The 15,579-nt window shown below is 42.1% G+C and overlaps 1 protein-coding gene across 4 annotated transcripts in view; it reads left to right on the plus strand.

Annotated features, from left to right (window-relative positions):
• ctnnd2a (catenin (cadherin-associated protein), delta 2a) overlaps positions 1-15,579 on the plus strand; it is a 253,658-nt gene extending 238,079 nt beyond the window's left edge. For 3 of the 4 annotated variants that reach the window (XM_087846074.1, XM_087846075.1, XM_087846078.1), the window contains 4 exons: positions 5,537-5,663; positions 11,401-11,532; positions 11,989-12,065; positions 12,919-15,579. In XM_087846074.1, the coding sequence (XP_087702200.1) occupies positions 5,537-5,663; positions 11,401-11,532; positions 11,989-12,065; positions 12,919-13,341 (759 nt within the window). In that variant the 3' untranslated portion in view covers positions 13,342-15,579. The remainder of the gene's footprint in view (positions 1-5,536; positions 5,664-11,400; positions 11,533-11,988; positions 12,066-12,918) is intronic. The other variant, XM_087846077.1, reaches the window with a different exon arrangement.

The raw sequence follows: 15,579 nt of genomic DNA on the forward strand, positions 1-15,579 counted from the left end.
GGTGGTTTGGTTAGTCAAGCTCCTGTATTATTCTGTTTACAGTCACTCTAAAAGAGTGATAGACACCATACCTCACTATTTACTTCATAAATTGCCTGGCTCCTGACAAAGCAGTCTAATTTTGTAACTGTGGAAATTGTTGTGTTAGACGATGCCTACTGACTTTATCACCAGAGTGCAGAACTCAGAATAAGTAACTTTATTGCTAGTATCCCTGCGTGACATATTAGGTCATGGGTGTTAGGTGCAGCAGAAATCCTGTTAGCCTCCAATCCAAACATGGATTAGCATATAGTTTATATGAGAGTGGAGTAGGATGTCTCTGCACAGTGTTTGTGAGCAAAAGCAAAGTACTGAGAAAGACACAGGCGAAAGAAAGAGTGAGTAAAAGTGAGGTGAATTCATACCTTTTTTTTTTTTGTAGTTCAAAAATAAGCACACTGGAGTTTGTGGGTCTGGGAAGAAGAGAAAAGTGTAGGGTCAATAATGAGTCGGTTTGAGCTGTGTTGCCAAAGAGTTTCTTGCTTTGAAGTCTTGAAGTAATGAGAGCATTTTCAAACACACTTTCAAACTGTGTTCAAGTTATGGGTGTGGGTAAACGTGTATGTTTGTGCGAGCATGTGTCTTTGAAATTGTGTGTTTTTGTCAAAACGCGGTAAGAAGAGTTAATCACTTCCTACAGCAGTGCCATGGGAGCAGGCTCGGCTACGAGAGAGACAGAAAGAAAAGAGAATTGCAACGGAGTGGGGGGTGCAGGGCTGCCCCGCAGTGTTTGAGCACAGTAAAGCGAAATGCTGCAAGCCTATGAATAAACAGTAACTCAATATGAATACAGCATCTGAGATGATTTGAAAGATCTGCTGTGCAGAAGTCATTAATAAACCAAAGCCAAAATCTGTTTGTACCAACACTAGCACTGACTTGAGGATAAATCATGTATAATACTCTCCAGAGTGCAGTAAAACTCTACTTTTACCAGAGTTTATTTGGACTATTTGACAGGATGTGTCCTCATTCGGTGTGTGTGTTTGTGTTGCTGCGCATGTAGCGTTTCATCTACAGTTCTTGGAGTGTAGCTACAGGTCATCTTTTAAGTAAACAGCAAATGTGCAGCACTGTTCAACTGGGGATTTCCAGAGAAAGCAAGCAACTGAAACATGGTCACTTTGTAAATAAACCCATTCTTAATAGGACCGGAGAGATCAAATTCTGACTCACTTACACAAACATATACACCCTTCTGTTTCTGGCACAAAGACACACAGACACACAAGGTAAATTCTAAAATTCATATTCACACTGTTACACTTTGTTATGTCCCTGTTCAGTGCATAACTTCTGCTGGGTTGCTGTGCCTCATTTCTTGATAAATGATCTGTCTAGGGTACTTAATCAGACATGTTCTCTCTCTCTCTCTCTCTCTCCCACACACACACACACACACACACACAGGCATGCCCACATATCACATATAAATATCGCAAACACACACAAATCACCAAGGCAGATGCACACATGTTTGACAGATTGAGGGCAGGGTCAGAGAGATGCTGTGTTTGTTACACGTGTGACAGTTTTACAATATGCTCCGGGGATGTGTAATTCACTATGTGGATGTGATGTGACGTAAGTGAGAAGTGATGTAAATGAAGTGTGTGTGTGTGTAAGGTCAGTGATTGCACAGCCTAGTCTTGTGCATGATCAGTGAGCCCCGAATGTTCAGGATGTTACTGCAAATAAAATGAATTAATCTGATAGAGAGCTCTAAGGGTTCCACTCCACTACTTTTATTTTGAAAAAATGAAATCACCCACTGCTATACTTGTGGAAAGAACAACTACACAACTGAGAAAGACAGAGAGAAGGAGGTGGATATTTAAAAACATCACTGAATATCAAACAAGCTCAGGCCTCAGAAGCTGACTCTGTTTCGTCTGATTTTCCCCACAGTCAGACACAGACAGGGAGGGAAACACAGAAAGGAGATGGAGGGATGTTAAGATAGGCTGTCTGAGGGTAAAGGCTAACAACAGTATTTTGGGAAGATAGAGAGGCAGAGTTGCAGCACTCGCAACATTCTGGGCTCTTTGCAATCAATGCAACCATAGTATAAAGGTCAGCTGCTAAATCAGCAACACCACCAGTAACCAGTATTAGGGATGCAAAGGTGGAGGGGCACATTGCTCCTGAGAGGACAGATGGCTCAAGAGGGAGGTGATGATAATTGCAAATATTAAAATTGGAGCTTGAAATCAGTGAGAAAGAGGCATGGATTAAAGGACTGAAAAATGACAATGTTCAGTGGTTGATGTGACCGGAGGGCCCCCTCCACTCGTCGTGTGTAACGTTTTGCAATTTCACAAAGTGCCGCCATACCCACGCGCACACTCTCTTCATTTGTTGGGGCAATAATCACTTTTTACCTCTCAGTCCTGCGACCTTCAACTAACCATCCAGTGATGCTGAGAGCAACAGGCAGACCGGTTGCCTGGCAACCAATCCTCTTCTTTTTTCTCCTCTCATTCTTACAGTAGGAGTTGAAAAGGGGTGCTTGGAGTATAGAGCTTGTGAGAGAGAAAGACAAGGTGGGTGGAAAAGAGAAGAAAAAACAGGTATGATGAGGAGAATAGGTGAGAGCCAGAAAGACCAGGAATGATAAATGTGAATGTAAGTGTGAAGTTTCACAGCACACGCTGACACGAAACAAACGCTGGACCATTGATACAGGGCAGAGAAATAAATACCGTCCAGACCTTCAGACACTGTGTGATTTGGTCCTTGATTAAATTTTAATCTGGGTGTAATATTTATTGGTTATACACAGCACAAACTAATCATCTACCAATCGATAATAAAAAATCACAGAATTTATTTATTTATTTACATATGAAATTCTTCTTACAAAGTATCGAATTTGTCTGTCTGATATGAGGAGAATTGCGAGTCTGACTATTTCAGACCATAAATATTCAAAAGTCAATAAAAAGCTGGAAGAGGTTCATACAGAATATAAAGTAAAGTCAGTGCAGAAAACAATGATTTAAAACTTTACTCTTAAGGGAACGAGTGGAATAAAATTATGGCAAAATATGAAGTTATTAGTCTATGTAGAAAGATACCAAATGTGAATACACCCATACTTAGACATTTTTGTATATGTTATATTCTTTATCTCTGATTTCAGTCATTGTTGTAAAGTTTGACTATGGCTCATTTTGCTTGGGGAAGCCCTTAAGCCACCGCCCCCTGCTCCAATCATTCCTGGGCCCCATTTCTGAGCTACATCTCCAGGCAGCACTCATTGTACATCACTCTGTAAAATACATTTATCGTTCAATATTCAGTGACTCATTTGAGCAGCATGACAGTTTGACAGCAGGCATTCCAATGTACCATAAGGAGGTAACATTGGATGTAATGAGATTTGTTGGGATGGGGGGAGGTGGGAAGGTGCAACGTGAATGTGAAACAAGGTGAGTGAGAAAACTGAAGGGATGGTGGATAAATAGATGAAGTGAATATGAGGGTGGGAGGAATGGTGGAGACTAGAAATGAGCTACCTTTGAACTGCTGTGTGTCAGAGGATCCAGCTTTCTATTAGTTCTCAGCACTCTGCCAGGAAATGAGAGTCAAGGGAGGACATGGGACTGCGTTCAATCCAGTCTAGTTGTTGCTCTCTCTGGCTGGTGTCTGTACTTCTCCATCCGTACCTCTCCTCCATGTTACCTCTCCCCTCCTCACGCTGTCTTTGCTCTGCTGTCATTACTCTCTCTGGCAATCTCCCACCTCCTCCTCCTCCTCGCTCATTACTTTTTGCCATCTTTTGTCTCCCTCAGCTAGTCCTCTGTCTATCTCACCTTCTTCTCTTTCTGCCCCATCTCCTTCGTCTCTCATTCTCCTCCCCTCCGTGTCCTCCTCTCCAGCATCATTGCAACTGGAGTGATTCACCTCTCCTATGTACTCTCAGTCATCACTCTTTCACCAGTTTCCCACTGCTCAGCTTAGGCCCCCAGGCAGTAACGCTATGATGGAACATGCCTCCGATATCTTTTATTATCTGCTTGTGCTTTGCTTTTAGAGGTACCCAATTATCTTAATTCTAAATTGAATTTGGTTCCAGCTCTGTGATTGTTGTTGACTCTCATAATCCATTTTTATGAAAAGGGCTTTGCTCCAATGACTACTAAACTAATGCTGATACAAAGTCATTTGCTTGGCAGCAATTATGCTTGGAGTTGTTAGTTGTATTAATTTTTCTACGAAGGGAGTGGGTTATTTACTAAGCTCAGAATTGAGGCAAGCGTGTTAATTTGTTGCAAGCGCATGGCTGTAAGCTCACTTGTACATGCAGTGTGTTTGTCAGTGTCCACCAGTGTCCAGAATAATGTTTCAATTACCTACTACACGATAATAATCTCAATAAGGACAATATTTAAATGTTGGCTCTGTAAATGTATTTACAGAGATTTTTCTTTTAGTGAATCAATTTGAACAATTGCAGAAAGTCAGAAATTGTTGATTTTTCTTTTTTTGGCCTGTCAAAAATATCAAAAAAACAAACTTATTTTCTCTTGAACATTTCACAGTCAGTGTGACCCTTTTTCTTTCTGCTTGATTGCTGGATCGTGGTCACATTAGTTTGTGTTTCTTCCGCTTGTTACCCATTGCTCCTAATATAGTCCTCAAACCACTCTGTGCTTTTAAAGTGTTACTTGTATGAGTACATGGAGGGGTTTATTTCTAAAGCACATCAGTAAAAATGTAATTCAGACATGCTGTGTCATATAGCCGTTGTTGAAGTGCCACTTCCTGCTGCGTGGTAATCAAACTGGCGCTGTTGTATCACTAACTCTAATAACAGTTTATATCCTTTCATCCACTGGAAGCTGCAAATCTGTTTGGGCCTTTCAGAGTTTAAGACTAATGGGTCATCATTCTTTGGTGCGTTACAAAAATACATATTCCTAAAAGATCAGTCTTTTACATGGTGACATTGTATCGTGGAATAGGAGGTTTTGATGATTGATCAGTAAAAAAAATCAAATAATTCTGATATCTGACAGACTGGTGCGGACATTATAGGTCTCCTGTGATAAAGAGAGAGCTGAGTTTAAGAGTGAAGCTGTAGCTTTACCGCTCAATCTATGTTCCCACCTAAGGCCACAACCCCTGGGTAATGACCAAAAGAAGGAGTTTGGGGATGTAAGCAAGTAAAAACGGCTTACTTTGGGTGACGATATGAGCTCAGACATCATTAGAGACTCAAAAGAGAGCTGGTGCTACTGAAAGGAGCCAGTTGAGGTAACATCTGGCTAGGATGCCTCCTTGGCAGTCTAAGCTGCTGCCCCTGCAACCTGTACCCAGACAAGCGGCAGAAAATGGATTGATGGATGGATGATTTTAGAAAACTGTTTCTTAAAAATTTTTCATTTTTAAAATATATAATTACTATAATAATTGATGACAGTAAGATTATGTATTTGTGCAGTTACTTATCACAGGTGGTAACAAGCTTCTTCCTTGTTTTGTTTTACAGGATGGCTACTCCCAGTATCACTTTGTGGGCTCTGCCTCAACAATAGAAAGAGACCGGCAGAGGCCCTATTCTTCCTCAAGAACTCCCTCGGTCTCTCCTGTAAGGACATCTCCAAATAACCGCTCTGGTGAGAAACTCGTGGCACTCCCTATACAGATGCTATGCATACATGTTTTCATTCATTCTTGTGTATCTCTTAACAGCCAAGATTAAGACCTCATATCTAAAAAATGTTTCACTTGGTTGTGTGGTTAGTTAAATATCTCATGGCCAAACAGGCTATGGGTCTTGTGATGGTGCACATCATCAAACTGAAACAATATTTGTTTTCTGAAACAAAAAAATACTGAAATAGAGTTTGTTTTGTTTCCTTTTGTCTTTCTTTTATCACAGGCAGTCAGATAAATACAGTGGGGCAAAAAAGTATTTAGTCAGCCACCGATTGTGCAAGTTCCCCCACTTAAAATGATGACAGAGGTCAGTAATTTGCACCAGAGGTACACTTCAACTGTGAGAGACAGAATGTGAAAAAAAAATCCATGAATTCACATGGTAGGATTTGTAAAGAATTTATTCGTAAATCAGGGTGGAAAATAAGTATTTGGTCACCTCAAACAAGGAAAATCCCTGGCTCTCACAGACCTGTAACGTCTTCTGTAAGAAGCTTTTCTGTCCCCCACTCGTTACCTGTATGAATGGCACCTGTTTGACCTCATCATCTGTATAAAAGACACCTGTCCACAGCCTCAACCAGTCAGACTCCAAACTCCGCCATGGCCAAGACCAAAGAGCTTTCGAAGGACACCAGGAAAAGAATTGTAGACCTGCACCAGACTGGGAAGAGTGAATCTACAATAGGCAAGCAGCTTGGTGTGAAAAAATCAACTGTGGGAGCAATCATCAGAAAATGGAAGACATACAAGACCACTGATAATCTCCCTCGATCTGGGGCTCCACGCGAGATCTCATCCCGTGGGGTCAAAATGATCATGAGAACGGTGAGCAAAGATCCCAGAACCACACGGGGGGACCTGGTGAATGACCTGCAGAGAGCTGGGACCAAAGTAACAAAGGTCACCATCAGTAACACACTACAACGGCAGGGAATCAAATCCCGCAGTGCCAGACGTGTTCCGCTGCTGAAGCCAGTGCATGTCCAGGCCCGTCTGAAGTTTGCCAGAGAGCACATGGATGATACAGCAGAGGATTGGGAGAATGTCATGTGGTCAGATGAAACCAAAGTAGAACTTTTTGGTATAAACTCAACTCGTCGTGTTTGGAGGAAGAAGAATACTGAGTTGCATCCCAAGAACACCATACCTACTGTGAAGCATGGGGGTGGAAACATCATGCTATGGGGCTGTTTTTCTGCCAAGGGGACAGGACGACTGATCCGTGTTAAGGACAGAATGAATGGGGCCAAGTATCGTGAGATTTTGAGCCAAAACCTCCTTCCATCAGTGAGAACTTTGAAGATGAAACGAGGCTGGGTCTTCCAACATGACAATGATCCAAAACACACCGCCCGGGCAACAAAGGAGTGGCTCCGTAAGAAGCATTTGAAAGTCCTGGAGTGGCCTAGCCAGTCTCCAGACCTCAACCCCATAGAAAATCTGTGGCGGGAGTTGAAAGTCCGTGTTGCTCGGCGACAGCCCCAAAACATCACTGCTCTTGAGAAGATCTGCATGGAAGAATGGGCCAAAATACCAGCTACTGTGTGTGCAAACCTGGTAAAGACCTATAGTAAACGTTTGACCTCTGTTATTGCCAACAAAGGTTATGTTACAAAGTATTGAGTTGTATTTTTGTTATTGACCAAATACTTATTTTCCACCCTGATTTACGAATAAATTCTTTACAAATCCTACCATGTGAATTCATGGATTTTTTTTCCACATTCTGTCTCTCACAGTTGAAGTGTACCTCTGGTGCAAATTACTGACCTCTGTCATCATTTTAAGTGGGGGAACTTGCACAATCGGTGGCTGACTAAATACTTTTTTGCCCCACTGTAATTGGGGGAACAATATTCAAGCCAAGGTTATAGCAAATAATATTATATTAATAATTTTATTTTCTTTTTTTCTTTAAGCCTGCCAGCTGCACTTGAATTTTTAAGAAAGCAGTCAGCATCTTTTCCAGTTGGTCTAAATTGTCTTTAAAGACTTGGTATGATTATCAAAATAAGGCAGGATTTTGTTTGTAAAAACAAGCATATATTAAAATTCAAGGCTTTACTGAATTTTACTCTTTTGACAAGTGGTTACAGAAAATCAGTTGAATAAAGGGTTACATCTGTGTACACGGGACATATGTATAACCACAAGGTACAGTACACAGAGAATCTAATTTAGACATTAGCCATCTACATTAACATTTGCCAGTCGATCAGTCATTATACCACCGCCAAATAGCTCATAGCATTACAGGCTTATGCTACAAAATATGATTATCATTAGCCCTTAGCTTGAGCCCACTGGCCTTCATGCTTTGCAAAGGGCACATTAGCATTAGCTGTTAGCATTGGTGGTTCAAGAGCCTTTAGCTGTTCTTTCACCACACTGGGCTTAGCAAGCTGATGAGGCAGAAAAGTACTTTCCCTTCCTCCTGGCTTAGAGAGGTCTTCAAGGACCCTGCTAAGAGAGGAAGACAGTTGGAGTGAGAGAGAAAAATAAAATGTGTGTTTTTGTGTGTGAGGAGGAAAAGAAGGAGGGATGAGATAAACACGGAGGGAGATACAGAGAGAAAAAGCAAGAAGGCAAGAAGAATTAGGGATTGGGGGATGGTTAATGCAGGGAGGAGGAAGTGAAGAAGGCTGGGGATTTGACTTTAGCCAGCGACATTGAAAATAAGAAGTTTTGAGATTATAGTGCATAGAGAAATTTGTGGATGTCTGTTGTACAGTGGATCAGCAGGGGTAAATTGAGCCATGACTCCCATCTTTCTCTTCTGCTCCTCCTCTGTCTACACACAATGCCTCCCCCTTTGCCTTTGAGCTTGTCCACCCCTTCTCATTCACCCGTTTCACTCTCCTCCTCCTCCTCTTTGCAGTAATCCTGCTTTCTTCTCACCTCTCCCTCTGATCTCTCACTCTTTACAGGCCACCTCAGTGTGCTCTCAAACACACAGACACACACTAACACACACCCACATGCTCCTATATCTCTCCTCTGCATACACTCCAGACTGCAGTCCGACTCCTTAGAGATGGATCAAAGCAGAAGGAGTAATGATGGTATGCAAGTACGCTGGGAGAAGAGGAGTGAAAGAGTTGATGTGAGAAGAGAGTAGTACGACTGTGAAAGAGAAGGGGCGGTTAGAGGCTGCAAGAGAAGGAGAGAGAGACCTTTGCATGTGACATGGCCCCCACAGGGTCCTGCTGTGTTCTGCACTGATAGAATTTGTCTCCCGGGCTGTCATATCGAGCATTTACAAGCCAGGTCCCCTAGGTAACCAGTAGCGATGGCACTGTCTCTGGAGGTTTCTGTAAAAGGTTTGAGCTGCTACCTTAATGGAATCTGCTACAGAGGTATTGGATGATAAAATTAAAAATGAAATGTGTTAAAACATTATAAAAGCGTGGCTCAGCACAGCCAAAGTAATTATGTTTATGTGCCTTCCTCACAGCCGTTTCTGTGCTTGCGCGTGTACGTGTGTAATACAATGTCTTGTCAAAATGCAGAAAAGGCTGGGGAACAGATAAGAGGGTACAATGCGCCTTTGCTTTTTATGTCAAACATTGAACAGCCGAGATGAAAAAAGGGGCATCCTTTAGTATTCAAATAGATGAATTTAAATTCAATGGCTCTCCAAAAATCACTTTAAAAGCCTTTATTTCATTTGCTAGTCATATTCATAAGTGTTTTCATCCCTAGTTTGCTCTTCTCTAACCTTTAATCATGGTATAGAACAACCAAAGAGAACAAAGACAATTATGCACTAATTTTTGGAGTAGGCTACATCTGCTTTTCTTTTTATTCAGAAGCATGAAAACTGTTTCTACTCGATGGCTCATTGGACTGAAAATGGTGACTTCCACATGTGTGTGTGTGTGTCTGTGTGTCCTGCATATTTGCATGTGTAACAGATATTAAATAAATGTCAAAACTAGTGTGAGCATGTCAAAAAAGCTTATTTTTAGAATGTACTCACATTTCCTGGAGGATACTGTATGTGTGTACAACCCAGTATCACAGCAAAGCGTGAAATGAACAGAGTGGAACGGCGTGTCTATTACACGCTTTGCCGTGATACTGGGTTGGTATGTAAACATTGAGTTAGTTATAAGAATCTTTATATAGGCAATCTGAAACAGGTGGGCAGGATTATGGCAGTCCAGTGTTATGATAGGAGGGGATGAGTAAGAACTTAAAGTATGCTATAAGGGGATTACCTTGCGATGGGCTAAAAGTTTGCATGTGTGTGTTTAAAAAAGAAAATTGGGACATTATCAGTATTTCTACAATATGAGAGCCGTGTTTGTCATCGCCTGCACACATGCATGCATCCATCCATCCATCCATTCGCTTCCGCTTATCCTTTTCAGGGTCGCGGGGGCGCTGGAGCCTATCCCAGCTGTCATAGGGCGAGAAGCGGGGTACACCCTGGACAGATCGCCAGTCTGTTGCAGGGCTAACACAGAGACAGACAACCATTCACGCTCACATCCACTCCCGCATTTACACCTATGGGCAATTTGGATTAATCAATTAACCTATCCCCACAAACTGCATGTCTTTGGACAGATATGTACACATGCATAATTGTCCAAATCCACACAGTCACAAACAGAAACATTGTGAGGTGTGAAGATCCTAAATAGGTTTGAAACTTGATAGTATCTGCAAAGAAAGCATAGCTCTACTATGAAGTTAGCAGTGCAGCAGAGTTGGAAAACAGACAAATAGGACTGCATATTGGCATGAGGCCACTCATAAATGTCTTTGTTGTCACGATAACCAATAAACTAGCAGCTAAACTCCTCCATTTAGTTTCAGTATTTTAACACTGCTGCAATTGAGTTCATTAATACTACTTAGTACACGAGCACAAAAAGGCAATAACAATTTAACTGTTGTTATGTTTAGCATGAAAAACTGTTAGAACAGTGTCCATTTAATCGGGTTAAATAACATCCCGTTTAAAATGCGATTGAAATGTTTAAAAGCATACAGGGAACACGGTGAGCGCTGTCAGTAAAGATGTACTTAATCTCATTAAAACTGCTGAAAACTGCACTGCTTTTTTTGTTTAACTATGATTTGGCAATCTTTGATCAGTCAGATTAAACACTGCTGTCTTTTAAATATAATGCTTTTAGCATGGCATGGACTTGTGCATGCATTCGATGATACTAGCACCTCCATTTATTTTGTTGTTATGTGCAAGATTTTGCAGCCAGTCATGGAGATTGTTTAAGTTGAGGCACCAAGAAAATTAAAGAAATACAAGACCTGTTTGTGCGACGGTGTAATGATCAGTGGTCACTTTTGTAATGCACTACAAGCAAAGTTGATCTGACTTATTGGCTTGTTAGATAGCTGGATATTTAACATGAACTTTAAACACATAAAGAAGAGAAGAAAAGACATAAAACTATTAAGTAAACTGTCCAAAGCGTCCATGTGTATGTTTGTGTGAGTCTGTGTGTGAGAATTCCCAGAAGTCGTCTAACATGCTGGAGGTGACCCTTTCTGCTGACAAGTTAAATGATGAATAATGACTGTGCACCTTGAAAAAGACCAAGACACACAGACACAGCAGTGTAAGCACGCAGAGTGTGAAGGCTCATGCTGTTCTGGGTTTATTGCTCATTATTTTATGTGTGCGCGTGTGTGTGTGTGTGTGTGTGTGTGTGTGTGTAGCGAGCGCCCCAGCCTCCCCCAGAGAGATGATGAGTCTGAAGGAACGCAAGATGGACTACGATTCCACGGCAACCAACGCCGGTTTCCATAGCAACAAAGGAGAGCACACATCCCGGAAAGACGGCATGGCAGGTGTGTGTATGTGTGTGTGATGGAGATGAATTAAATGATTCTATTTTATCCCCCTCTTTATCTTTCTTTCTCCTCTATATTCATTCCCTATTTCCTCTTTCACTTATCTGCCTTTTTTCAGCTTCACACCATTTCTCTTCTCACACACTTTGATTCTTCTCAATCCTCTCCCGTCTTCCTTTCCAGTTTCTTTCTTCCCGTGCCTTCTTGTTATCTCTTCACTCTATTAGCTTCCACGCTCCCTTTATGTCTCTTTATTTATTTTCTATTTTTTAATCTTCTCTATTTTTTCCATCTCTTTCTCTTATGATAAATTCTTTATGTGACAAGTAGCACACTAAGAAGCTTTTAAACTCTCATAAGTTATTGTCTGATATCTGATAGGTATTATTAGTAGCTATTTTTGTCGTTAATTGAAAAAGTGGTATAATTTTTATTTTTATTTTATCCATCAAGTTCAAATTTCCTGTGGGACATCTACACTGTTCCGAAACTCTTACCTGACCGCCAGCGATGATATCAAGCAAAACCAGGTGAGTTAATGCTGCTCTGTGAATCCACTTTTCTGTATGCATATGTAGCAATACACCACCACAGCGTTTTAGCAGTGCATGCATTTCAGGGTTTTTTTTAACAGAGATAGCAGCAGGATAGAAAACGCACAAATATATGCACACAAAAGGTGTCCCAGTGTGATAAGAGATGTGCTGGCAGAGTGTGCGATGGAGGCACACCCTCAGCTCAAGCAGTATCAAACGACTGCAACCTGAAACCACACCCGACTGGCAATTAAAGTCATTACCTCAGTTGATTGCACTAATTATTTGCTCTTGGTAAATGACTCTGCTGGTACCAAGGGAAGCGAAATAAAAGGCATCAGAGTCATTGACTTTGAAATTTTGGCCCGATTTCTTCATCACTTATAAGTTTCTAATTAAAGTATAAGTTCATTTGTACGGGTACGAACTTTTAACATTGGCAGTTAAACATGTAAACACGTTTTCTTCACGCGGCTGCACACGCGCGCGCTCACACACACAGACACACGCACACAACTGGCCTGTGCGAGTTATAGTGTTATAGTGTTAGAGATGCATTGCCGCCTACGACGCCTGCATGTAATAGAGAATTCACAGCATGAGCCCCTACCCCACTGATTCCTTTCTGAGCTCTTTACCCATACAGCCTGCCTTTCAAAACCCTTTGTCCCTTGTGTTCACGCTTACCTGTCACTCTCCCTTCCATCGCTCCCTCTTTATCTCTCTCCCCTTTTCTTCCACTCCCACTTTTCCTCCCGTTACCCACATGTCTTTGACTCTCCATTCTTTTCCTTGCTGCACCTCACCCCCCACCTACCACTCTTTCACTTCAACCACTCCCCGCCAGGGTCCACCCCAGCCCTGCGTTGTGCCCCCTCAGCCCCAGCTGGACAGTCCATCAGCAGCCGTGCTAAAAGACTACGACCCCTACCCTCCCCCTCCCTCCTTCCCCCAGCCTCAGCCACCGCAGCCTCCACCTCACAGCCAGAGCCGGAGCTTTGACGAGGCCTACTACGAGGACCAAGGACCACCGCCACCTCCGCCACCCCAGCCACAGCCACCGGTCCAGGCTCAGGCCCAGCCTCAGGCCCCACCCCAGCAACCTCCAAACTCCACCGGACCACCCAGGGACCCGCGGGAAGATCTGCGCATGCATCTGGGCCTCAAATCAACCGGCAACTACGTAGACTTCTACTCGGCCTCTCGGCCATACAGCGAACTAAACTACGAGACCAGCCACTATCCGGCCTCACCTGACTCCTGGGTCTAGTTAGACTACAGTGTTGGGGGGCAAGAAAGAGTCTGTGTGTGCTTGTGTGAAAGGGATTATTTTTGCAAGACATCAGCAGTGATTATAAGTGGTATTTTGAAAGCGATCTTGTAGCCAGTGGCAGGAAATTTATGTTCTCTAAAATAAGTGGGATAGCAGAGCTGGATGGGGATAGGAAGTGAAGTCAGGTCGAGCGACAAAGAGAGACTGCATGTGCATGTGAACTTTTTTTTCCAGACCAGTTTATTTCTTTAAAGTCAGCTCCATTTCACCAGTGAGTGGAGCTAGTGGAAGTAGATATGACAAAGTGTGTTTGACAGTTTCAGCTAAGAGTAGGAAACAGAATATAAAAAGAGAGAAAATGACCAGACGGATAGAGTATGCAGATGTCAAGAGAGAAGAAGAGGGCGCTAGGATAAAGAAATAAGCAGAAGTTGAGGGAGCGTTATTACTCTGTAGGAGCAAAGAGCTGTCTGACCTAAGGAGGAGATGAGAGACAAAGATGGCATGAGGGTTCTTGAAGAGGTCAGGAAGAATAAAAGCACAGAGAAAGATGAAAGCACATCAGGCAACAAGCAAGAAGTGGATGTTTACCATTTCACCCAAGTGACAAACGTAGCACTGCTTTTATCCCCCTTTTTTGTTGCAATGGCCTTGCCGCCTCCAGAGGCTTCTGAATTTGTGTTCAAGGAATGTCATCTTCAAGAGACTTCTTTTTTTTGTCGTCATTCTTTTACATCTTTTTTATTTGTACTTTTCTAAATTTTCACTTTCAGCAAAACAAAAAGAAACTTTTTATTTTCTGTGTACAGTAAAAGGTGATATAGTGTGTATATTACACGTTTTTGATGGGCCACTTATACAAACATAATTTATTTTCCATGACTGACTGCTGACTGAAACATCAAAAGCAACAAAAAAATAAGCGAAATGTGAACACGAGAATCAGACCTGACAGACATCATCAGGATGGGTGTCAGCAGACACTTTTGTTTTGGCCCCCCTTTCCTTTCCCAGGAAGAGAGGAAGCACTGCGATATTTGTGTTTTTCTCTCTCCATCGAGTGAATTTTGTCATGGACACAGTAAAGAGCAGTTCAAAGCTGCCAAAGCATCAGTTTGGCAGAGCAGCATTGTTCCAGAGTCCCCGTCAACTAAAGTGCTTTTTCACTGCCTAAAGATTATATGTGTATGTTTAAAGCACACTCTCTGTCTTTGGAAAGGTTTGTCTTTTCACTTTGGGGAATCTGACATGTTTGACAATGTCAACTTTTAGTGGTTTGTCATCATCACCTCTGCATAAAAAAAACAAAACTGTTTCGAGTTTTTTTTTTTTTCACATCAGTGAAAGCCGCCAGTATTGTACATCTCAGTGTACAGTAGAGACAAAGGAAGACGAGAGAGAAAGGTCTTGTGCCAAACTTTGACACACAGTGGACCAGTCCAAGAGGACTTTAAAAGGAAATTTTTGTCGACGTTTACAGACGATGTAGACTGGCCGACTCACTCTGCTGTTTGTAACTTTTATTTTCTTGTGTTTTTGATCAGGTGAAGCTGTACTTATTGCTGGGAATCATGGGTAATGTCTCTCTCCCGTAGATGTACAGACCTGCCTCTCCGTGTTGGCTGAGCACATGTGGGTGTGTATGCGGATGTGTGTGTGGGCGGGGGGGGGTTGACGTGTGTGCGCACGCGTGTGTTTGTGTACATGTGCATGTATGTGACAGAATGTGTGGCCTGTGTGTACACGTAAACTTGAGCGAGCGTATCTATGCATGCATGTGTGTAGTAGTGTGCGTATGCCTCTGTTGCGTGTATGTGTGTGAGCGTTCCTGTACAAATCAATGTCCAAACAAGGCATTCCTACCGACAGTTTGTCCAGTTTTACAACATGAAAAACCAAGGAAAAAAATCACTAGAAGGAATTGTTGATATAGAATGACAAATCTATAAATATATGAATATGAATATAAATATATATATATAAATATATATATAATTTTTATGTGCTGATGTCAGTGTCACTAAATGCAACAAATGTTCGCAGAGAAAACAATTATGTGGTGTACAACAGGACTCTTGTTCACTTGACCTAAAAATGGAAACTGCTGATCGGGACCCCCCCCCCACCCCAGTCGAGACAAAAAGAGAAATCCCACCTGAAGATGCTCAGGCTCTGGTGCGAGTTGTGTGTTGTGTGTCCATGCTTCTTAGATGACCCTGCTGAGAGAGGACCGTA

This window comes from Neolamprologus brichardi, chromosome 9, assembly GCF_056152115.1.
Source record: "Neolamprologus brichardi isolate AB-2024 chromosome 9, ASM5615211v1, whole genome shotgun sequence".
NCBI lineage: Eukaryota > Metazoa > Chordata > Actinopteri > Cichliformes > Cichlidae > Neolamprologus > Neolamprologus brichardi.